This window comes from Chrysochloris asiatica, unplaced genomic scaffold, assembly GCF_000296735.1.
Source record: "Chrysochloris asiatica unplaced genomic scaffold, ChrAsi1.0 scaffold00078, whole genome shotgun sequence".
Taxonomy (NCBI): domain Eukaryota; kingdom Metazoa; phylum Chordata; class Mammalia; order Afrosoricida; family Chrysochloridae; genus Chrysochloris; species Chrysochloris asiatica.
In genome coordinates, this window is record NW_006408596.1 from 3,937,238 (window position 1) to 3,960,300 (window position 23,063).

Here is a 23,063-nt window from a genome sequence, read left to right on the forward strand (position 1 = left end):
AGGGCTGTCTTGACATCTTGCCTGTCTTTTTTTTTTGTCACCTAGTACTTCCTCTTGCCCTCCCATGCTCCTCTTTAAGTGTATGGGGGAAACCCACCTCTTCTGTTTTGGCTGGGCTAGTTTGCAATAAGCACCTTGCAGTGGTTAAAGTCACCTGTGCTCCTTAGTGTTTGAAGCAACCCCCGGGAGGGCAGACAAGCTCTGTGGAATGCCTGTTTACACAAGGGCATCTGGCAAAGCCGTTCTCCCCACCTTGAAACTTGCCAACTCAGATTTCACATTTTGGGTGACATCTGTCTGGATGGTTGGGTTGGCGGAGTTTGTCAGTCGATTTTTTTACACAGAAACACCAAAGAAAGAAACCCTTCCCCTTTCCCCCAGGTTCCTACTCCCAGGGAAAGTGTGGTAAGACCTGTGAAAGCTGGTGCCTGTGTAAGGTGGAACCTGTCTGAGAAGGAAGATTGCCCATTTCTGGAGAGTGCTAGAGAAATGTTAAGAATAGCCCCCTGTTAAAGGCGGGATCCTGACGAGCTCTGGAAAAGCAAGGCCACCTCCACATGCTCATCTCTTATGAGCAGAGCTGTAGAGCCCCACTTTTCCAGAGCACAAACATGCTGGGCTTTAAAAGCCAGCTGTACACCAGGACTGCAACTGGGAAAGGGAGAAGATTTTAGTAGCTGTTTCAAGTGGTCAAAGGAACACCCTCAGTTTCTCCTGGAAACTATAGGACCAATCGAGTGTGTACCCTGTGGCTGACACAGGCCTGTCCGCCTTTCCTCTGTCTATTCTGCGACCTGGCCAGCATGTCTTTGGAGCCCTCTGCTCCCAGCCTGAGAGGTGCTCCCTGCTGGCTGGGCCTTTCCTGGACACAAGGCTGCCTCCCTCCAAATCTTTCTGGAATAAGGGGCAGAATCCACTGTTCACAGGTGAGCTGATGTTGCCTAGTAGAAGGGCGTGGCTCCTACTTGCTTCCAAGGTGCTAGGGATGGTCTCCCGGTCTCGGTCCCCCTTCTCCCCAGTTGGGCAAGCCGGGTCTTACGAGACTTCTACTTTGTACTCTGACCCAGTGAATGCCGATGCTCATGTTTTATTCCTGGTCTCATCTACTATGCATTTTCCTTTTATCAGGTGTACAGAGTTAAATACTGTGTATTTATCACTTACAAGTACATGGACTTCAGAGAAAATAAGCCTTTGGTGTTTGTTTGTTTTCCCCATGGACGTATAAGCTTCTCTGTAAACTTGAAATAAACAGACAGCAAAATGGTGCACAGCCTGGGCCTCTTGGGAATCTTCTCTGGACTGTGGCTTCTCGACGTCGTATGTGTTTGCCTTCGCTGGGCTCCATTGGCCAGGCCAGGGCCAGTTTAGAGCATGTCCAGGGACTAGGCTGCTCAGTGGGGCCCCAGGCCAGCACCGTTAGCATCGCTGGGAGGGCAGCTAGGAATGCAGGTGCACAGGCGCTGTCCCAGACCTGCTGAGCCAGATCCTGCCTTCTTCCAAGCTCCCCAGGTAGGTCCTCTCCACACCCACAGGCAGTTGGTAGATTTCTGGTGGAGAACAAACAGGTGAGCAGCCCAGTATCAAGTCTTGTCCTATGGGCTGGAAGACAACTGTACCCTATGAGATAGGCATTCCCCTATTTTCTGATCATCTGTTCACCATGGCCAGTTGTCCAGGGCTCACCGTTTTCTAAGAAGCAAGACAAGGCTCTGGATAGGAAAGGAAAGCCCCCAGTACACACATACCCAGGGCCTTGTCATGGCTGATTTTCAGGGTCTGTTGATGGGGCTGCTGTGCCCTGCAGAGCAGTCTGAGCACCTGCGTGTCTGGATCCAGCACGTGCCGTTCAATGGCGTTGAGTCCCACTTCTGTTACTGAGGGCCAGCAGATGGTCTGTGGGGAGATTCCTGTTCCATATTGCTGAGATGGCAGACTCAACTGCTGACCACTAACAGTCTAGAGCAGGGCACTGATCGGTCAGTAGTCAAACAAGCCCCTCACCGCCGCTGCCACCACCACAGAGAATCTGAGGAAAGCTCACAGAAATGCAGGAAGTTTGTCGTTTTGCAGTTTTAGCGATTGCAGAATGCCCTGGGAGCCCATCGCTGGACACAAGGTTGAAGCATGCTTACTTAAGAGGCAGCTTGCTGAGTCAGGGGGATGCAGGAGAGCTCCGTGACTGAGTACAATATGCAATGCCACCCCTCCCCACCCTTCATGTTCCATCTTAGTTGCCTTTGAATTGAATACAACTCACAGTGAGTCTCCAGGTGTTAGTGGAACTGTGCTCCCTAAGGTTTTAATGGCTGATTTGGGGAAGTAGACAACCAGGTACTTCCAAGGCACACCTCTGGGTGGACTCCACCTGCCACACCTTTTCATGGCAGCTCAGTGTGTAACTGTTTGTGCCACCCAGGAACTCTCCAACCTAGAGAAGGTGAGGCTGAACTCAAAGAGGTCTCCCTCTCAAGAAGACAGCCAGTGACTGGAAGGTTGATCAGTAAACCAACACCAGGTGCCTCCGCTTCACGTCACCCATGGGTGCAAGCAGGCATTGCTGAACATGCTGGCAAGACCCGAACTCTGTCAAAGGGGTTTGGTACACATATTTTGTTTCCCTTTCCCCAAACAAGCCCAGGTTGTTGTATTTTGTTGTTGTTGTTTTAATCCAGCAGAAGCGGAGGCTTTTTGAAAAACACTTTGGTCTTCTGGAAGGAATTCATGGCAGAGGGGAGGGGCAGGGAGCTCGATCTTAAACACCTGGTGCAGACTTAAGTCGGTGTGAAGGCGAAGCTAGAAATAGCTGACATTAACATCGCAGAACAGGCAACAAGGTAGGTGTAGGTGGTGCTGCTTTGGGTTGGGGACTTCTGGGAAGCAAACAGGAAGTGGAGGTAAGCCATTTCCTTGCTATCTCAAATTCTGCCTTTGTTGTTATGTGCCGTGGAGTCGGTTCCGACTCATAGTGACCCTGCACAGGGTTTCTGAGGCTGTTAATCTGTACGGGAGCATTCCTCATCTTTCTCCCGCGGAGCAGCTATTAGTTTCGAACTGCTGACCTTGCGGTTCGCAGCCCGATTCGTAACCACTATGCTACCAGAGCTCCTAAATTCTGCCTTTAGAGCAGCAAAATCTGTGAAAGCCAGACCCTGCCAGAAAAGGAAAACAAGGATTTCCCACTAAAACGAGTGTTGGAAAAGTGGTCAGAGGTGGAAATTTTTGAGCCCTGGGAAATATAAGAACAAGGCCACCTGGCTTTCATATCACTGTAGTTTCTGCAAAAACGTGAGAAGACAAACAGTCCCTAGAAGCCAATCTAAAACCACTGCCGTTGGTGTGTGCTCCCTCGGGTTTCTGAGACTATAATCCCTATGGGGGCAGGCAGCCTTGTCTTTCTGCTAAAGAACCACTAACCCACTGGGTGACCAAGGCTAAGAGTCACTAGAGAAAACCAAAATCATGTAAATTCACCTGATGTCCCACAAGTCCAAAAATAGCTTCAGGAACCTTTCCCGAGCATGGTGATCTGGGACAGCAAGCAAAGTTATAGGCCAGGGAAAAGGGTAGGAAGGAAAGTTCTAGTGCAAACAATGAGAAAACACACAGTGATTAAGAAAAAGGTTTTAATGTTTGGTCCTCTGTCATAACAACACAGTGCTTCTCAGAGGAGACGTGCTCACTGCATGGTGGTCGGGGCCATGTCCCAGGCCCTGAAGTGAACAGCAGTCTGAGTGTGCTCAGAGTCAGGTGGCCTGCCTTCCTCCTTTATAAAGTGCCTGAACAGAGCTTCTTGTCTTGGGGCCCTGGACTTGTCTGTCTAGAACAGGCTAGAGACAGGAGCTTTGGAGGAAAACCAGTCCAGGACCCCAGGAGCACACCCCCCGGTCAGAGAGCACAATAGCATGATGACTAAGGGCCAGAGCTCACGCTGGAACCCAAAGGGGTCCTAGAAACCCTAATCCAGGCCCCATGAGCCCCACCCAGTCAGGATCAGAAGCCCCTGGAATCCCACCCCAAGTCACAGGATGAGCAGGTAACCCAGCTAAAAACCCTGGCCGCCTTAGCAGAGGAGGTAAATGGATCCTACACCTCAAACAGGAGCAGCTGGGAAGCCGGGACTTCCTCATGGAGCGGGGTCAGAATCCAGATCTCTGCCGAGGCTTCTTTTTCACACTGCTCTGGCAAGGGCTGTGGGAAGCCCAAGTGTGTGGAGGGCATCACTAGTCTGTCTCACTGTGGAGGCCCTGCAGAGAAGGGTGCACACATTGTTGTTGTTGTGAAGTGCCTTCGAGTCGGTCTCGACCCATAGCGACCCTGTATAGGGTTTCCGAGAGTGTAAATCCTTACGGGAGTAGAAAGCCTCATCTTTCTCCCGCGGAGCGGCTGGTAGTTTCGAACCACTGACCTTAAGGTTTGCAGCCCAATTCATAACCGCTACGCTACCAGAACTCCTTATGTGTACCAGATGGAGTCCAAACCTCCGGGTACATACATAAGAAAGTAAGCGTGTTTGGAAATCGGCTCTTTGCAAGTGTATCAGTCAAGTTAACATGGAGTCACACCAGAGGATGAAGGGTCCTACTGCAATCTGAGGGTGACACAGAGGGGAGCTGGCCAAGCAAAGATGCACCCGTGAGCCAAGGAAGACCTAGGGTTTGCAGCAGCTGGGAGGAACTAGATGGATCTCTCCTAGACCTTTCAGAGCATGGCCCTGCCGACACCTAGATTTCAGAGGCGAAAGAGCGTTTCCACCAACACAGCAGCTGGCTCCTTGTGACATGCAGCATGACCACGTCCACAACACTAACTAGCCTGAGGTGACATTAATTTAAACCCAGGCTGCATTCTAGAAAGTGAGTCGGTGAGTGGTGGTAAATGGGACTGGTGGCCACCATTGAAGAGTCTCACCCCAACCAGGACTCGGGGTCCCCTCATTAGTACAAGATGCTGACTTCTCAGACCTTCAGGCCTGCTGGGAGGCCAGGAGATGGCTTACCTGTTCGTAATCTTCGACAAATTTGTATTTCTTCTCTCGGTAGTACTGCTTCTTCTTCATGCAGTAGAGAACTATGATGTCACAGAGCACTGTGGCCTGAAAGGGGGAACCCGAAGGTCTTAGTCCCTGTTACCCTGCCAGCGTCCCATTCCAGGAAGATGGAGTCTTCACTCCATCTTGGAAGAAGACTAGGTCCAAGTGGTGCTGTCTTAGGAAAGGGAAGGGGGGCAGTGAGGGCTCTGGGGAGCAAGCACCACGTGGCACCCGGGTCTGCTGTGGAAGTGAACATGAAGGTCTAAGTGACTTACCACCCCTAACAGGGCCAAGCCGGAGCCCACATTAATCATGGTAGGGATGATGTCAAATTTCCCAGCCTGCAAATGACGGAGAGAGAAACAGAGTTGGACAAACGGTAAGGGAGAGCAGACAGAGGGTGGGGGGCAGGCCCCTGGCTCTGCACACCAACAGAGAGGAGAAGGTGAGGCTACCTTCCCAAACACGATGATGTTGAAGCGGATGCCGTAGGCCTTGATGAGGGTCCGGTGCTCCACGCCGCCTGGGCTGTTGTAATACTTGGCAAACCTGGGGGAAGGGGGCGGGTTAGAGGAGCGGTCAGATTCACGCTCTGTGTGCCAGCAGAGGAGGTTTGATCAGCACCCACCCAACTCCTGGAAGATTTGCTCTGCCTAAGAGGCACCTCAGGTGCTGGCCGTGAGCACAGGAAGCTCTCCCCTAATCACAAGACGACTCCTGTGACTTCAGCCAGAACTTCCTGTCTGACCGTCCTTCCTGATACAGCAAGCCCCCTGCTCCTCTCAGAGACCCTGGCCATTAATGGGTAAAAAGTGCCAACCATCACATCCTCTAGGACCACATGGCAGGGGGCTGGGATCAGCTACAAAACTCACAGCATCAGCACGAGATCCATCAAATGATGAACAAACACACAGAATGTGGGCTGTGCAGGTAGTGGAAAATTCTCCAGCAGTAAAAGGGAAGTTCTGATCCATGCCTCTATATGGTGAAGCTCAAAGACACCATGCTGAGTGAAAGGAGCCAGTCACAAACGGACAAATGTGGTGTGTCTCCATGCTTATGGAATGTCCACAACAAAACCAAACCCACTGCCACCGAGTCCGTGCCAGCTCAGAGCAACCTGACAAGACACAGCAGAACTACCCCATAGGGTTTCCGAGGCAGGAGGTATTTACAGAACCAGATAGCCTCCTCATTCTTCCAGAAAGTGGCTGGTGGGTTCAAACTGCCGACCTTTTGGTTAGCAGCCTGATGCTTGACCCAGGGCACCACCTGGTCTATGAATGCCCAGAAGAGGCAACTCTATGTACAGAAAATAGGTAAGTCAGTTGTTGTAGTCTGAGGGGGAAGGGAAGCAGGGCGGTGGTAGCTGAATAACAGGGTTTTGGGGGTGACAAATGATTAAAATTAGATAGTGATGTTTGTACAGCGCTGTAACCATATTATAAACCACCGACTTGTACGCTTGAAATGGTGAGCTTCACCAAACCCACTGCCATGGCGTCGGTTCCAAGACCCAGCGACCCTATAGGGCAGTGGCAATGCTCCATAGTGGCTTTCCGAGGCTGTAAATCTTTTACGGGAGCTGACTGCCCTTCTGTCTGCTGTGGCGCAGCTAGCGGGTTTGAACTAACACCCTTTGGTTAGCAGCTTTAACCACTGTCATAAAATTGTTTTTTAAAAAATCAGAAAACAACAACCCATCACAGACAGGGAAGCCTTTGAGACAGGATACTATGTGCTGCCCTGTGTCCCACAAGGAACCTCAGGAGCCGACACCCTAGGCCCTGAGCCATTGGGTCTGCAGCCTCCATGTCGTGCTCAGGCCTGGGGACCTTGGGCAAGGCCAGAGGTTGGGGGACCCCGTCCTCCTTGAGGGCCTTACTGCTTCTCTGTCCAAGCCAAGCGGTTTCCACAAGAAGCAGGTGAATCAAGACATCTAACTGCCTTGATAGCAGCAACCAGAAGGCTCCCAAGGATTTTCTCCAGCCAAGTGATTCCCTAGTAATCCCAAGTGTAGTGACTCCGTGTGTTACCACTAGAGGGAGACCTATGCAACACAAAAACACCGCTGAATGTGGCAGTGTATTGGATAGAAAGGGCACAAAAAAAGCTACGTGACTAGATTCCTTTGCTTCGGGGGAGCAGCAACTAGGACCTGCACTCTGGAATTGTGGAGTACGCTCGACCATCCACAAACCAATTCCTGGCCCAGGCCATAAGGGACTTTGAACTGGAGGTCCGTAAGTCATGTTGTAATCAAAATTAGCCAAGAGCCCAGCTGAGGCTGACCCAAGAGAGCTGAAGCCATTGGGCCGTTAAAAAGCAGCTGAAGTTAAACAGAATGACCGTTTGACCCGGCAATTTCACTCCTAGGTAAGTGCCCAAGAGACGTAAAGCAGAGACTCAAGAGACTGTGCACAGTGTGCCCTGAAGTGTTAGTCACAAAGGACAAAAGGTGGACGCAGACCAAGAGTCCATCAACCTGACGAGTGGAATAGTACTCCGCCACGAAGAGGAGGATGATGCAGAGTGAAGCTGGTGGTGGATGTGTGCCACTGAGTCGGTTCCAATTCAGAGACCCCATATAGGGTTTCCGAGGCTGTAAATCTTTACGGGAGCAGAAAGCCTCATCTTTCTGCAGTGGAATGGCTGGTAGTTTTGAACTGCTGACTGTGAGCTCAGCAGCTCGATTCGTAACCACTACACTATCAGGGCTTGATTCTTCTACGGTCCATACGGAATTGATGCATTTGAGCTATGGTGTTGGAGGAGAATATTAAAAGTACCATGGACTGCCCAAAGAACAAATAAATGGTTGTTGGAAGTACAGCCAGAATGCTTCTTAGAAGTAAGGATGGCCACACTTCATCTCTCAGACTTCGGACATGTTATCAGGAGGGACAAGTCCCTGGAGAAGGATCTCATGCTTGGTAAAATGGAGGGTCAGCAAAGAAGAGGAAAAAGAGATGGACTGGTACAGTGGCACCAGCGATGGGCTTAAATGTAGCAACGACTGCGAGGTTAGTTAGCACAATGTTTCATTCTGTTAGGCATAAGGTCGCTGTGAGTTGATACTGACTCGATGGCACCTAACGACACCACCACCACCAGGGCTTAAAAGGGCAAATACGTATGAGAGAGCTTCAGAAAAGCTTGTGAACAAAAGGAATGGACAGCTAATAGAATTTTTCACAAACTTTTTGAAGCCCCTTTGTATGATCCCACTTAGTAAGAAATAGATTGAAAAAAGCAAATGCATAGAAAACAGCAAGTAGATTAGAGGTTACCATGGGCTTGGGGGAGGCAGAAGTGGTAGCTACTGAGCCAATTCTGACTCATGGTGACCCCACATATGCCGTGTAGACTGCTCTGGAGGGTTTTCTAGGCTGTGACCTTTCAGAAAAAGATTACCAGGCCTGTCTTCTGAGGTGCCTCTGGGTGGGTTCAAACAGATGACCTTTTGGCTAGTAGTCAAGTGCTTAGCTGTTTGCACTTCCCCAGGATCATGTTCCAGAAATCATGGTGAAGGCTGCACAGGAAGGCAAATGTAGCTGATGCCAGTGAAGTCTACACCGAAAAATCTCTGTTACGCAAGGAGGCTTTAAAAAGCTCATTGAAAATACCATTATCTTTTAATTCCATTTACCACAAACTTTTTAAGGCCCTGGTATTTTATAGACAAGCAAAAAAGCCTTAGCTGCCCTGAGTGAGTGGGCAGGCAGGGTGGTCACAGGCGACTCTCGAGTGTGGGCTGGGGTTGCTGGGTGCCAGCCCAGGAAGAAACTCCGTCCCAGTCACCCACCACCACTTGTGAAACGGGCCCCACAGTCATTCCCACCTGAAGTTGTATCCAGGAGACACGTTGTGATCATTGTCACGGTTGTCGAGGCGGCGGAAGGAATACCTGGGCAGGCAGTGGGAAGCAGCTCGGTCCAGGTTGCAGTCCCATTTAATCTGGATGCCCATGATGCCGCCCTGGGGGTTTGAGACACACACAGGGCATGGTCTCTCAGAGGGCATCTGGCTGTGAGAGAAGTGGGGCCACAGACCTGGGGGGCCCCCACCTACCTCCACAGCTATGTCCTGGAAGCTCTGTCCCGCACTTGCAATGATTTTGCCCAGACGGAAGATGGGGCAGAAGGGATCTGTTTGAGCGTCATAAATGCACGATTTAAGGTAAGAGGAGCTGCTGTTGGGAAGGATGTTCCTCCTGAAGCCGGGAGGAAGTAGACATAGGAGCCAGGAAACCTCAGTGAGGAGGGGCCCGACTTCTGGCCCCCTGGGACTCCCACACCTGGCCACCACTTACTTGCTGAAATTAAATTTAGGATACCAGATGTTGTTCTTAACCAAAATAGTGAAGTTTTCTGCAGCCTTTAAGAAAGCAGGCCTGAAAAATAAGAACATATAATTTAAGAAAGGTATAAAGGAAGAATCAGTATGTGTGTGTAGTTGCTGTTCTTATTAAGTGCTGTCAAGTCAGTTCTGACTCATAGCAACCTATATAGGGTTTCCAGGCTTTTAAAATCTGTATGGAAGCTGAAAGCCTCATCTTTCTCCTGCAGAGCAGCTGGTGGACTTGAGCTGCCAAACTTGTAGTTCTATGTGCTTATTCTGTGGAGCTACAACACTCGCATAAGGAGCCCTGGTAGGGTGTTGTTGTTGTTGTTAGGTGCCGTGGTGTCGGTTCCGATTCACAGCGACCCTGTACAGGGTTTCCGAAGCTGTAAATCTTTACAGGAGGAGAAAGCCTCATCTTTCTCCTGTGGAACAGCTCGTAGTTTAGAGCTGCTGACTGTGAGATGTACATACTAGGGCCCTTCAAAAAGTTTGTGCAAAAACAGAATGAAAATGGATTTTTTCCACAAACATTTTGAAATCCCCTCGTATACACATACACACATCTGTGTAAAAAAAAAAAAAAAAATTAAAACACACATCTTTGGCAATATCATTTGTCAGGAGAAAAGTGAATCCTCTTTAGAATTTTCTACTCTCTCTACTTGAACTAGGTCAAGAGAAGAGGCTTCCAGTCAAGCCTTCCGATCTCTTCCTCACATGGCAGGACAGTGCCTTCATTAGGGTGGTGGACACTCAGGAGCCTAAGAGAAGAGCCATCCATAGGGGGGACTCTGTGGCCCCCTCACTGGACCATGCTCAGCTGACAGCCGTTGCATTTCAGGACTCGGGGAATTGAGACACAGATCTGATTTTTCACAAGGTAAAACGAAGGTGACTTCACTGGCAGCAGGATCCTACCCTCTTCTCAAAAACACATTACAGTGGCTCTTAGCCACCCTTCAAACAGGAACTGAATCCACGCCCGGAGATCACCTTTCAGCCAAACAACAGACGGACCTAGAAAAGCCTACAACACCCACACGGAATGTGCTCCTCAGAGCAATCAACCGTATGAGGCCAAAAAGGTAGCATTTGTCCAAAAACAAAGTTCAGAAGACAGGAAGAGGCAGGTAAGAAGGACAAGTGGAAACGGGATCCAGGGAGGAAGTGGGAAGAGTGCTGGTCCATCGAGGGAATTGTAATCAGTGTCACAAAACAAACTGCGTAAGACTTGGCAACTGGGAGATGGAGTTGCTCGTCAGCTTTCACCCAAACGTACACAAAATGCAGTCTTCCTGCTTCCTCACAGGGGCCACAGCAGCTTCCGGCTGCTCCAAGTTGGACCTGCCCCTCAGGGGATTTGACTTCTTGGGTGGATTTCTATGGGTGAATCTGACATTCCACCCCCTCCTCTGTTGGGAGAGGCCTCAGTGGATGGATCTTTGAAGCTATAGACAGTGACCTGTAGTCTTCCTGACCCACCTACAGCAATGGGCTCCTAGATGTGAGGAGACAGGTCTAGAATCTCTGTGACGGCTAAGATGAAGGAGACTACATGAGAGTGATATAAGCCCAGAGCTGCCTCCTGGACTGCCCCCACAGTCCTGGCAAAAAGGAAGGAAACAGAGCCAAGAGGGGGAGACCCTGGCGTTGCTCAGTCCCAGATTTCGCCAAGCTGGCTTTTTTTTTGGTTTGTGTGTGTGTGCTGGCATGTTTGTATGTGTGTATGTACATGCATATGTGTGGATTCCTATGTATGGGACTCACTTGGGCACATGGGTGTCAATCTCCACGGGGCACCAGGCTGCCACCTCACATGTCTTCACAGTCTTGTTGAATGGTACACATCTCCCTGTTGCAACTCCTACGGGGACATGAGGACACGGGTCCATGGGGTCTCCTGTTTCCTACCTTTGCAGGGATGGGCACTTTCCTTGGGCACAGGGGAAAAGCCCCTCCCCTCCAACACTCCTCGAGGTGAGGTGTGCCAACTGTAGGCTGGAGTCCCATGCATCTCTGCCAATGTCAAGGCCCAGGTCAAGTGGAGCCACAGGATTCTTAAGTCAGGCAAATGCAGAGAGGGCCCGGAGGCTCCAGTCCAGTCACTGGGGACTTTCCTCCTGCGATCTCCTTGGGTTGGGCAGCCCCCACCCAGGCTGAACTTCGGCTCGGGGTCACAGTGTAAGCCCTTACCACTGCTGTGGGTGTCTGCAGAGCCTGCGGTGCAGTTGGCATCTGACTCACACACAGTGGTCGTATCTGGAACCTGTAAATAGAGAAGTGCCATGGGCCCTGCTCTACAGAAACAGGTGCAGAGAGGGGGGCCAAAGCTCTGCTCCGATAAGCCACCTACCTCAGGACAAACGCCCTGGCTCTGGTTCATGGTGACGATCATGTTGGTCATGATAAAAAGCGAGTTTTCTTCCTGCAGAGCAGAACAAGAAGCGGAGTTGACCATCAGCCACAAAGCCAAACGTTTATGTAACCTAACGGTTGTGTAACTTCTCCTGCATGCTATGCAGGAAACAATTCAGACGGCTTCTCTCTTATAAGAGTCTATAACTTTTTGTTCTGTTTGCATAGGGTCGCTATGTTGTGCACCTAACATAGCCTAACTGCTTCCCTAGTTAAAATCCAGGAGGACTTACACCTATATGTAAAACAGCTATACATGTCACATCTTCAAATGTAGTCTGAGACAAGTATGTGATAGTGGCAATGCATACTGGAATTAGTTATCAGAATACTTTCTCTGATCTTGGATTTAACTGTATCCTTCCATAAATCAATCATTTAACTAGCTAAAGTTCTTTAAAATATACAAAAATTGCCTCAGTATTTTTTCATTAGGAACACAGCAACCCAAAGCATTTTCTTTCTTTGGAATTTGTACACATGTTGAGAGAAGGTTTTTAGAGAATTATCTGGATGCTTGCTAGAAGGCTGCATTTTCTGCCCAGACCACTTGGGGGCTGATTTAGAAACAGGCATCATTTGATTGAAATCCAAGTCTCCTGATTCCCATTGGAGTTCTTTCAAATGAAATCTCTATGGAATATTTTCAATAATCCCTTCAAAATCATTTGTTATATTTCAGCATTTGGCTTGAGAAAAGCCTATGATTTTGTATTTTTATTCATATCTGTAAAATTCACACACATTATTTCTCGACTTTCTTCTAGAACTTTCCAACCAAACTGGAGCTGTGGCCTAAGGACTCCTTCTGTGCAGCCAGAATAATGATTTCCTCTGCCATCACTGTGGCCTAAGCACCCAGGATGTCCACCACCTCCAAGTGAGAAGTTTCCTCCATTTACCTCCGTAACTTACAAATACTACCATTGTGAGAGGTACCGTGACATGGCAAAGGTTAGCAGTGTCAGGTAAGGAGCCCTGTTAGCACACTGGTTGAAGCATTTGGCTGCTTCCCGCCAGGTCAGGGTTGGAACCCACCAGCTGCTCCATGGAAGAAAGACATGGCTGTCTGTATCTGTAAAGGAACCCTATGGAGCAGTTCTCCTCTGTCCCATCCGGTGGTTCTAAGTTAGAATTGACTGGACAGCAGTGAGTTCAGGGCTGGGGGTGGGCAAGTGGGAAAAGGGGTGATTGCTAATGGGCACAGGGTTTCTTTTGGGCTAAGGAAAATGCTTTGAACTAGAGAGTGGTGTTGTTTGCACAACATTGTTAATTTATTTAATGCCACAGAACTGGTTACTTTTAAGAGTTCGTTTCATGTCATGTGAATTTCACCTCAATTGAAAAAACCTGAGCCTGTATGCCAACCTGATTCTTCAATTCAGCCTTGACTTATTAAGGGAGAAGAGCCAACTGTTGCTGAACAAGTCCTCTCCCAACCGGATTACCTTAGAGGTATAAAAGCATGAGCCTGAAAGGTCTCTGATTTGGCTCGTTCCCTCTCCTAACAGGAATTAAGAAATTGACAGCAGCCTCACCCATAGCCAGCAATCATCTCTCCATCTGGGAAGGCTGTGCTATGACTTAGTGGGTATGAAGGCGCCAAACAACTGACTTCATATCTGAAGGGCAATTTAATTGGGATGAAACTAAAGAACTGTAAAAGTGACTTCCCAGTATGAGAAATAAAAAGAACAAAAAATAAACCTGTTGCCACTGAGTCGATTCTCACTCCTAGTGACCCTAAAGGACAGGATCGAACTGCCCTGTAGGCTTTCCAAGACTGTAAATCATTACAGAAACATATCCCTGTCTTCTCCTGTGGAACAGTTAATTCAAACCACCAACCTATAGTTAGCAGCCAAGCACTTAACTACTGCACCTCCTGGGATCCTTGTTGTTAAGTGCCCACGAGTCAGTTCTGACTTATAGACACCCCATAGAGGGTTTCTGAGCCTTTTAAATTAATTTTGGGAGCAGAAAACTTCATCTTTCTCCTGTGGAGCGGCAGGTGGGCTCAAACTGTAGACCTTGTGGTTCACAATCCAGTGCTTATTGTATGGAGCCACCATGCTCCTTAGTGGCCTCTCAATATAAGGAATAAAGGACAAAGAGCCCCCAAATTCAAGATGGATCTTCATTTTAAAACGAAACATCAGAAGCTTAACTCTGGAACCAAAGGAACCAAAGGTATAGACATCCCCATCCCCAGGTTTGACAAGTGGGCAGAAAGCCCTGGGAAAAGCTGTCTTCTTTTACAGAAAAGCCTAGAACAAACTGCTGTAGACATGGTCACAAGGGACCAGACTCTTTCCTAACACCCCGTTATGTTCCCAGGTGTTCAATTAGTAAACGCACTGCCTGTTGGTGCTTCGAGAAGGCTGCTCCTATGGCTCTCCAGAGTTAGACCTCAGCAATTCAATATGGTCTCCTTTTTTGCTTCCTATTTCTCAAGCTTGGGGAAAATTCAGTCTGGAGATGAGCCAAATAGATGTTTGGTTTCCAAATCTAGCCAGACATGAGGACATCATGAAAGACAATGAAGTGAACCCTCTGGAATTCACCTGGACCCAGCTCAACTCCGAAATGGAAGGTAGAGTTACGGGGTATTGCTTTGAGCGGAGGGTCAGAGAGTGCAGGAGGGCTGGTAAGTAACCTTCCTTAGTTCACGTGAACATCCAATTGTTGTCAAGTCAAGTTCTGACTCATGATGACTGTGACAGTAAAATCGCTCTGTAGAGTTTTCAGTGGATGATTTTTCAGAAGCAGATTGCCAAGCCTTTCTTCTGAAGCATCTTTGGGTGAACTCGAACCTCCAACCTTTTGGTTATAAGCTGGGTGTTAACTGCTTGCACCACCCAAGGAGTCCCAAATAAACGCACAGAATGTGAAGGTTCTCAGGGCCAGCCAGGACAAGTCTTCATAGGAAACAATGGTCTCAGCTGACGCAAGGCCACGCCAACACGACCCCCTAGAGTCAGCCAGAGATAACCCCGGTTGTACTTCACCCCTACGCCTCACTAACTTTCTCTGCTCTCTGGGCGACCCCCATCCCCACCTCAGACCTTCCTCTTGAGACAGCAGGATAAATGAACTCATGTAAAGAATGGGGGACATTCCAAAGTCCTTGCATAGTGCTCAGAGCCACGTGTCGGGTCACCCCCATCTGGTCGCCCTATCACCCTAGTACATAAGCCACCTGTAGGGGTATATCTGGTTTACTGTGTACCAGGAAGCAACATGGTTACCATGGCTAAAGAGTCAATATTGAATTTGGAACTGTGGATTAACAGACTCAAGATTGGGATTGCTTCCTTGTCTTTGGTTCCTGATGGAATCCTACGTGGGACTGTCTTTCTTTCTCAGCTTGGCTTTTGGGCTCAAATCAACCCGTTGCCACTAATTTGGTTCTGATTCATAGGGACGCTGCAGGGCAGAGCAGAACTGCTCCATAGAGTTTCCGAGGCTGTCATCTTTATAAAAGCACACTGCCACATCTTTCTCCCTCAGAGTGGCTGGTAGGTTCAAACAGGCAGCCTTTTTGTTAGCTGCTGAGCACTGTCTCACTGACGCCTTTAGTTAACCCTGGTGCCACCAGGGTTCCTTCCTTCTTGATTACCCACCCACTGCTATCGAGTAGATTCCAACACACACACTGACCCTAAATAAAGGACAGAGAAAAACTGCCCTATATGGTTTCCAAGGCTGTAGGAGGTTTTTTTTCTTTTTATTTCTATTATTGTTGAGAATATACACAAGAAAAATACACCAAGCCAACAGTTCCGAGTTCTGCGATGGTCATTACCCTCCTTTTCTGAGCTGTTCCGCTCTCACTAATATAAACTCAGGGCCCCCACCCGCCCCCAGATCCCTTTTTTACTAGTTAAGATAAACAGTTGTTCCAGTTTAAGATGACTTCAGGGGATATTTTTGTTTAAGGTTTAAAGATGATTTCAGTGGTTCATCCATCCTCCATGGCTCCAGAAAGTCTAGAGTCCCGAGGCTGTCATCTTTTGAGAGACCAGATCACCAGGTAATTTCTCCTACAATGAGGCTGGTGGGTTTGAACCACTAACTTTTTGATTAGCAGCCAAATGTAACAATAAAGCAAATACACACTGTGGAAAGCAGCCGATAATTCTACCCAAACTGTCTCCAGGATTTAACGCTTTTGCTTTCTCACCTTCCAGACTTGAGACAGATCAAGGTCTGTCTGGAAAGCTTCCCAGTTTTTAATCCAGCCTCTCTTCAGAGCTGAAGAACCCCAGCTATTTAGTATGACCTGTGAGAACCTGGCTTGGACCAAAGCAATCAGTCAAGGTATATATAGGTGGCTGTACAAGTGTGGCCCAGGCCATCATTAGTCAGGGCATCAGGACAGTGGAGAGGGAGGAGTTAACTAAAGGCGTCAGTGAGACAGACAGTCCTGGTGGGAAACTCACCTGAGCTGGAATCACATAATCTGCCACGTCCCAGATCCGGAATCCGAGTTCAGAGGTGTTAGTAACAGCCACGCCTTTGGCCTTGGTAGTAACCGAGCTGACCACTGAGTCTGTTTCCTGGTAGCCCTTCTCCCACACAAACACCCATCTACAAAATAAAAGAGGCCTCTGTGAATGTGAACTGATGCTTCTTGTTGTTGTTGTATGTGCCTTAGAGTCGGTTCCGCCTCATAGCAACCCTGTACAGGGTTTCTGAGGCTGAAGCTGTAAATCTTAACGGGAGCAGAAAACCTCATCTTTCTCCCACACAGCTGCTAGTTTCGAATTGCTGACCCTGAGGTTAGCAGCGCAATTCGTAACCACTATGCTACCAGAGCTCCTTGAACTGATGCTGGGCAGCATCTGTTAGCCAGAGGCTGAACGTGCACTGATTATTGATTGTTGTGAAGTGTTGTGAAGTCGATTCTGACTCATTTGTTATTGTTAAGTGCCATTGAGTCGGCTCTGACTCACAGCGACCCTGTATAGTGTTCCCAAGGATCAGGGGGGGGTTTGAACTTTAGACCATGTGATTTGCAGTCCAGTGCTGGTCCTACAGAGCCAGATCAGAAATTACATAACTTTAAAAAGCCACTTTTGGGTGTTCCATTTCCACTTTGCAAAGCGAGGACAAATTCAAAACAAAAACCCCAGCCCGCCCATTGCCACTGAGTCAATTCTGACTCACAGACACCCTATAGGACAGAGTAGAACTGCCTCAGAGGGTTTCCAAAACTGTAATCCCAGAAACTGGATTGTGTGAAGAAGGAGGTGTGGTAAAAGGACTAGGGGAAGACTCATTAACAACCTGCAGTATGCATGTGATACAGCCATGTTTGTTGGAAGAGAGAAGGACTTAAAATAGTTACTGATGAAGATCGAAGACCACAGCCTTCAGTAAGAATTGCACCTCAATGTTAAAAAAAACAACTCACCATTGGACCAACAGCATCATAATAAATGAAGGGAAGAATGAAGTTGTCAAAGACTTTATTTTGCTTGGATCCACTATCAACACTTATGGCAGCAGCAATGAGAAAATCAAATGACACATTTGCAATAGGCAAATCTGCTGCACAAGACGATTAAACTGTTCACAAGCAAAGATGTCCGTTTGAGGACTAAGGTGTGCCTGACCCAAGCCAAGGTATTTTCAGTCGCCTCATCTGCATGTGAAAGTTGGACAATGAATAAGGAAGACTATAGAAGAATCGATGCATTTGAATTAGGGAGTTGGAGAAGATTATTAAAGGTACCATGGACTGCCAGAAGAACAAACAGATCTACGTTGGAAGAAGTACAAACAGAGTTCTCCTTAGAAGCCAGGATGGCCAGACTTTACCTCTCATATTTTGGACATATTGTCAGGAGGGACCAGTATCATGTTTTGTAAAGTGGAGGGTCAGCAAGAAAGAGGAAGACCCCCCAATGAGATGGATTGGCACAGTGGCAGCAGCAATGGGCTCAAGTGTAGCAATGATTGTGAGGTTGGCACAGGACTGGGCAGTGTTTCATTCTGTTGTGCATAAGGGTCGCTATGAGTCGGTACCAACTCGACAGTACCTAAAAACAACAATCAGCCTGAATAATTAAAAATAAAAGGTGTTAGCACAATGATTAATGGCCTGGGTTCATGACTCAGCTCCACCGCTCATCAGGCATAACTTTGGGCAAGTGTTTTACTTCTCTTTGCCTCATCTACAAAATGGGAATGATTTAAAAGAAAAGTCACAAGATTGCTGTGCTGTGAGATGAGGCAATGCCTCTCAAATGCTTTGAACATACTGAGCTTTCAACAACTGTTAATCTGGACTGGGCGTCCCCCCACCCCACCCCCACCCCACTCACACAAAGATATGTTGAAGCCCTAACCTCTGGAACCTGTAAATATGAACTTATTTGGAAAACAGGCTCTTTGAAAATTCAATAGGTGGTCAAACCTGAGTAGGGTGGACCCTAATCTTTTCTTACGGGTGTTTTTTATAAAAACAGGAGCCAGGTTGGCACAGTGGTTAAAGTGCCTGGCAGCTAACGGAACAGTTGGTAGTTTGAATAAAAATGTGGCTGTTTGCTTTTATAAAGATTGTTGTTGTTGTTAAGTGCTGTTGAATCCATTCTGACTCATAGCAACCCTGTATAGGGTTTCTGAGGAACAGCCGGTGGGTTTGAACTGATGACCTTGTGATTCGCAGCCTACCACGCAGTGCCATACCAGTAGTCATAATTACTGCCTTGGAAACCCTACACTGTCCTATATAATTAGAATGGACTCAGCGACACTTTTTTTTTTTAATGGGTCCTCAAAAAAGAGAAGAGACATGAGAGAAGAAGATCATGTGATAGTGTAGCTGCACACCAAGGAATGTCTGGGATTACTGGACGCTGGGCCTTCTTTAGAGCCCTCAGAGATAGTACAGTCCAGCCGACACTCTGAGTTTGGACTTCTAGTTTGAACCGTGAAACAAATTTCTGAGGTTTTAAACCATAGCGTTTGTGAAACTTTGAGATGGTAACTCTAGGAAACAGATACATTGCTTGTGGCTTGAAATTATCTATGGTGGAAGTATTTACACCACAAAAAACGGGCCAGTCAGGGCTCATCCCCAACAGAGCTGTTGTGAAACATCGATTAGCGATGATTATTATTTTTATTTTCTCAGGAGTCAAAACAAGCTAACATCTTCCTCCCTTCCTTAGAACTTTAGAAGGTGAGACTTCAGAAATTCACTGGTTTGAGTTACTTATGTACAGGTTTGTCTGATCTGAGCAGTCCCCAAATCCACTGCCCAACCTAGAGATGGGCTTTCTCTCTGACAAATCTTCTTCAGGACTTCTAGGAATTAAGCTGCTAAGGGCAGGTGGCTCAACTGTTACATTACCACCCAGGATGTGAGTTGCTAAATCAGAGACACATAGTTTCACACCAATCATCATCAAGTGATGAACTATTTCCACATCATGTGACTGATAACTGAGCATCAGAACAGTTGCCTGTCTGGTCTCTCTCTAGTTGAGGAAAAGTTGCTGTCTGTCCTTACTAGAGAAGAAACCCCCAGTTTCACCAAGATGAATCAGATCAAGATAAGGCTTAAAAAAAAAAAAAGTCCTAAATTATTCAGATCCTAAGTCAGTTTTGATCACACAAGCTAGGTAAAAGCAAAATAGTACTGTTGATCCTGTATAGCATTTCCAAGGAGGGGCTGGTGGGTTTCAACCAACGACCTTGCAGTTAACAATCCAGTGCTTATCCTCCAGCACCACACTAGGATTCCCAAATCTTACTGCTTTTGAGTTGATTCCGACTCATAGCAACTTTGTATAGCGTTTCTGAGGAGTGGCTGGTGACCTTGTAGTTGGCAGTACAGTGCTTATCCTACAGTGCTACACTAGGAGTTCAAAAGTATTACTGCTTACAAAAATCTTCATGATCAAGGTGGTGAACACTCGGTAGGGAACTGTACCAGTCTATGCTGCCCAAGAAAAATAAATTCAGTTTTCTAACAGTCATGTTAAGGAGCTCTGGTGATGTAACTTGGCTGCCAGCAGGAAGGTTGGCGGTTCAAAACTACCCAGAGGTGCCTCAAAAGACAGATCTGGCAATCTACTTCCCCAAAACCAGCCACTGGTAACAACAAAGCAGTTGTTTCTAATCTGACATACGTGGGGTTGCCATGAGTCCAAGCTGACTCAACAGCAAGCAATTGGTTTAGTCTTAAAATTAAAGGGTGCATCAGAATCACTGGGATGTGGGGGAGTTCTCAAGGAGGTGGGGGAAGTTGGTGAGGGAGGTCCTACATCATCCTTGAGACTTAGTGAATCCAAACATGGGAGTGGTTCCGTATCTGTAAAGCCATGTTCTTGCAAATTGTCAGGTACAGGTTAGGTCCCATAGCCATCCCTTTACCCTGAGTCCTCTCCTACTAGAAAGGGATCAAGAAAAGGGGCAGGACATCTCTAGTCTAACAAGAATGATATCATTGAGAAAAACAGCCTGGAGGCAGAGTTAAGGATATCAGGACCTGACACCCTAATAGAAGCAGCTGGTCGCAAGCAGATGACCCATGAAGATAGTGCCCAGAGCTGACAATTGCAGAAAGCACTCCATTTCTAAGCAACCTGCGCCCCTTTACTAAAAAATGATGAATATTCAACATACCACTCCTCCTGATTAATATGTATTAGGCCACTCTTAGAGTAAGAGGCCCCATACCTTTATAAGCCAATGTACTCCAATCCCAGAGTCTTCTCTGCTCGACAGTCCTCTCTCTGAAGTGTACTTAGCTTTGCAATAAAGAGCTTCTAAGTGAATGCTTATTATTCGTGTGTGACTGAGAAGCGACAACTCGGTGGGACTAATTCTTTAGAGACCCCACCTCCACCCCCCAAGAGCTAGAGGGACCATGGAAAAAGAGACACAATTCCTAGAGTTTCTCACACATGCCCAAACAGGAGAGTCACCTGCAGTAATGTGAACAGATTTCAAGCCCGGCCCCAAACCTAGAAATCAGGAACTCCAAGGAGGATTTTAGAAGATGTTATTTTTCTACAGTTCCTCGCCTCTCATGACTAAGTAAATTTAGGAAACTCTAGGTCCGTGGTTCCCAAACTGGGATGCACATCAGCATCAGCTCAGGGAGTTGGCCACCTTCTGTACCAATTAAATCAGAAGAGTTAGAGATGAGAGCCAGCAATCAGTACATTGTACAGATTCCCCAGTGGATTCAAAGTGCAAAGTGTGGGGACCAGCACACAAGGTCTTTTACAAAAAGCAGCAACTAAGCAGGTGTATCAGCAGTAGACACCTCAATGAGGTGAGGTGACCTTTTCTAGTGGGCCCAGTGGGCGGGGTACCTTCCATCTCCTCTCCAGTTTCATTAAATTGTAATGGGTTCATTCAGTCAAAACCCATCATTTAGGGAGACCTCAAGAGGAGTCCCTGGTGGGTGCAAGCTGTTAATGAGCTTGACTGCTAACCAAAAGTTGGAGGGTTGGAGTTTACCTACAGGTGCTTGGGAAGAAAAACTTGGTCATCTACTTAGGAAAAACCAGTCATTGAAAACTCTATGGCGTTCTACTCTGACACTCATAGGGTTACCACTGAGTTAGAATATATTTGAGGGCAGATGGCTGGGAAGGTGGTATAGCACCTCAAGCCACAGCAGGCCCACAACCAAAACCCAAGCCACCCCATGAAACAAAGGAGTGAACTTTAAAGATCACATGCAAAGCAGGGTCATTTGTTGGGAGTCTGCCTTCCACACTATCTGAGTGACTACACGGTGTTCAAACAAAGCGAAGGCCCAGAAACTGCAGAGCCAACAGGAACCAAGTGGAAATCCCAAGCTTCCTATTCTGGCAGGAGATTGTCAGAATGGGAAGAAAAGGAGCAAAGACTGAGACGTTTAAGGCAAAGTCCCCAATGGCCAAGAGGGCTCACAGCGCAAATCAGAAGGTCCAGATGCAGGAAAGGAAAGAATGGAGGGGCTAGCAAGCTAGCTTTGGAAGTAGCCCTCAGCTGCTGCACCCAGGTCGGACAGGTGGGTGGCACCAAGTGGTACCACACCTGAAGGCCGCCCGCAGGTCCCCCAGAAGCCCCTGGCCACCAGCAGCATGTATGCCGGGCCCCGCGGAGCGCCAAGCGCGGCCACTCGGGCCCCCGGCGTGGGGCTCACCCGATGACGTAGGCCAGAATGAGCAGCTGCACGACGCGGTTCATAAGCCCCACTTTACGGCTACGGATAAGCACGATGCGCGGCGTGTCGTACTCGAACAAAAAGCTCGACAGCGCGCCACAGCCGCACGCCATGGTCCGCACTCGCCGTCGCTACTGCTGCCCGGGCTCCGCGTTCCGCGATCTGCGTTCCGCCGCCGCCACGACCCGGCTCCGCCCGCCGCCCGCCTGACCGCAGCGCAGCCCGTGGGGACCGCCCGGAAGGAGGCGGCGCGTGATGGGAGGGGCCCGGACGGGACGGGACCTCCCCCACCTCGGGAAGCCGTGACCCGCTCAGGGACCGCCCCTTCTGGAACGAGCGACCCCCTCAGGGGGCCGCGGCTAATGACCTCCCAGTGACCAGCCCCTCGGGAATGAATGACTTCCGCAGGGAGACTTCGAAGAATGAATGACCTGCTCAGTGACCTTCCCCTCAGAAAAGAGCGACCGCCTTGGGGGAACTGGAGGTATAAATGATCCCTCAGGATCACAGGTCACCTGCTACTTAATTCTCCCCTCCTCCCCCCAGTTACAAAGGTGCTGCTGCCAACCTCTTTCCCAAGTAATTTTGTTGCTTGTTACGTGCCATGAGTCGGTTCCGACTCTTAGTGACCCTGTACTGCCAGCCTTGCGGTTCAAACCGACCTTACAGTCTAGTGCTTTATCCCACAGCGCCACACCAGGACCCTCTAGGACCATAAGTTGCCAAGTGCTGTGGACTTGGTTCAGACTCATAATCCCCCTGTATAGGGTTTCCAAAGAGTGGCTGGTGAATTTGAATCACCAACACTGAGTGAGGTTCAAACCAACCTTGTGGTTGTGCTTATCCTACAGCACCACACCAAGACTCCATTTTGTTGTTGTTAAGTGCCGTCGAGTTGATCCCAACCAAACCCTGTATAGGGTTTCCGAGGAGCAGTTGGTGAGCCTGAACCGCCAACCTTGCAGTTCAAATGGCTTTGCAGTCTGGCGCATTAACCCACAGCACCACACCAGGACTCCATACGTTCTATCAAAGATTCCAATTCCTTAGTGCAGGCCAGAGAGGAAACAGCCAGGGCAAAATGAGAGGTGGTGT

At 48.3% G+C, this 23,063-nt stretch overlaps 1 protein-coding gene across 1 annotated transcript; it reads right to left on the reverse strand.

The window, feature by feature from the left end:
- Nucleotides 1-1,440: 1,440 nt before the first annotated feature.
- On the reverse strand, nucleotides 1,441-22,082 carry P2RX4 (purinergic receptor P2X, ligand-gated ion channel, 4). The gene is made up of 14 exons (XM_006865492.1): nucleotides 21,948-22,082; nucleotides 16,237-16,384; nucleotides 11,733-11,804; nucleotides 11,573-11,645; nucleotides 11,147-11,243; nucleotides 9,348-9,428; nucleotides 9,107-9,248; nucleotides 8,877-9,013; nucleotides 5,488-5,581; nucleotides 5,308-5,373; nucleotides 5,000-5,095; nucleotides 2,332-2,431; nucleotides 1,749-1,877; nucleotides 1,441-1,550 (listed from the first exon to the last, which is right to left on the reverse strand). The coding sequence occupies exons 1-14, from the start codon at nucleotides 22,079-22,081 to the stop codon at nucleotides 1,441-1,443; spliced, it is 1,479 nt and encodes a 492-aa protein (XP_006865554.1). The 5' UTR covers nucleotide 22,082.
- Between the last annotated feature and the right edge of the window lie 981 nt (nucleotides 22,083-23,063).

Bases quoted from the DNA above. Each gene is read 5' to 3' on its own strand.
- P2RX4 (XM_006865492.1), bottom strand. From the start codon at position 22,081: ATGGCGTGCGGCTGTGGCGCGCTGTCGAGCTTTTTGTTCGAGTACGAC. The intron at 2,432-4,999 runs GTAAGCCATCTC...CACCTTCTCTAG, and splicing joins TTGTCGAAGATTACGAACAG to GTTGGAGAGTTCCTGGGTGG. The intron at 1,878-2,331 runs GTTGTCTACTTC...GCTGGCCCTCAG, and splicing joins GTGTGCCTTGGAAGTACCTG to TAACAGAAGTGGGACTCAAC.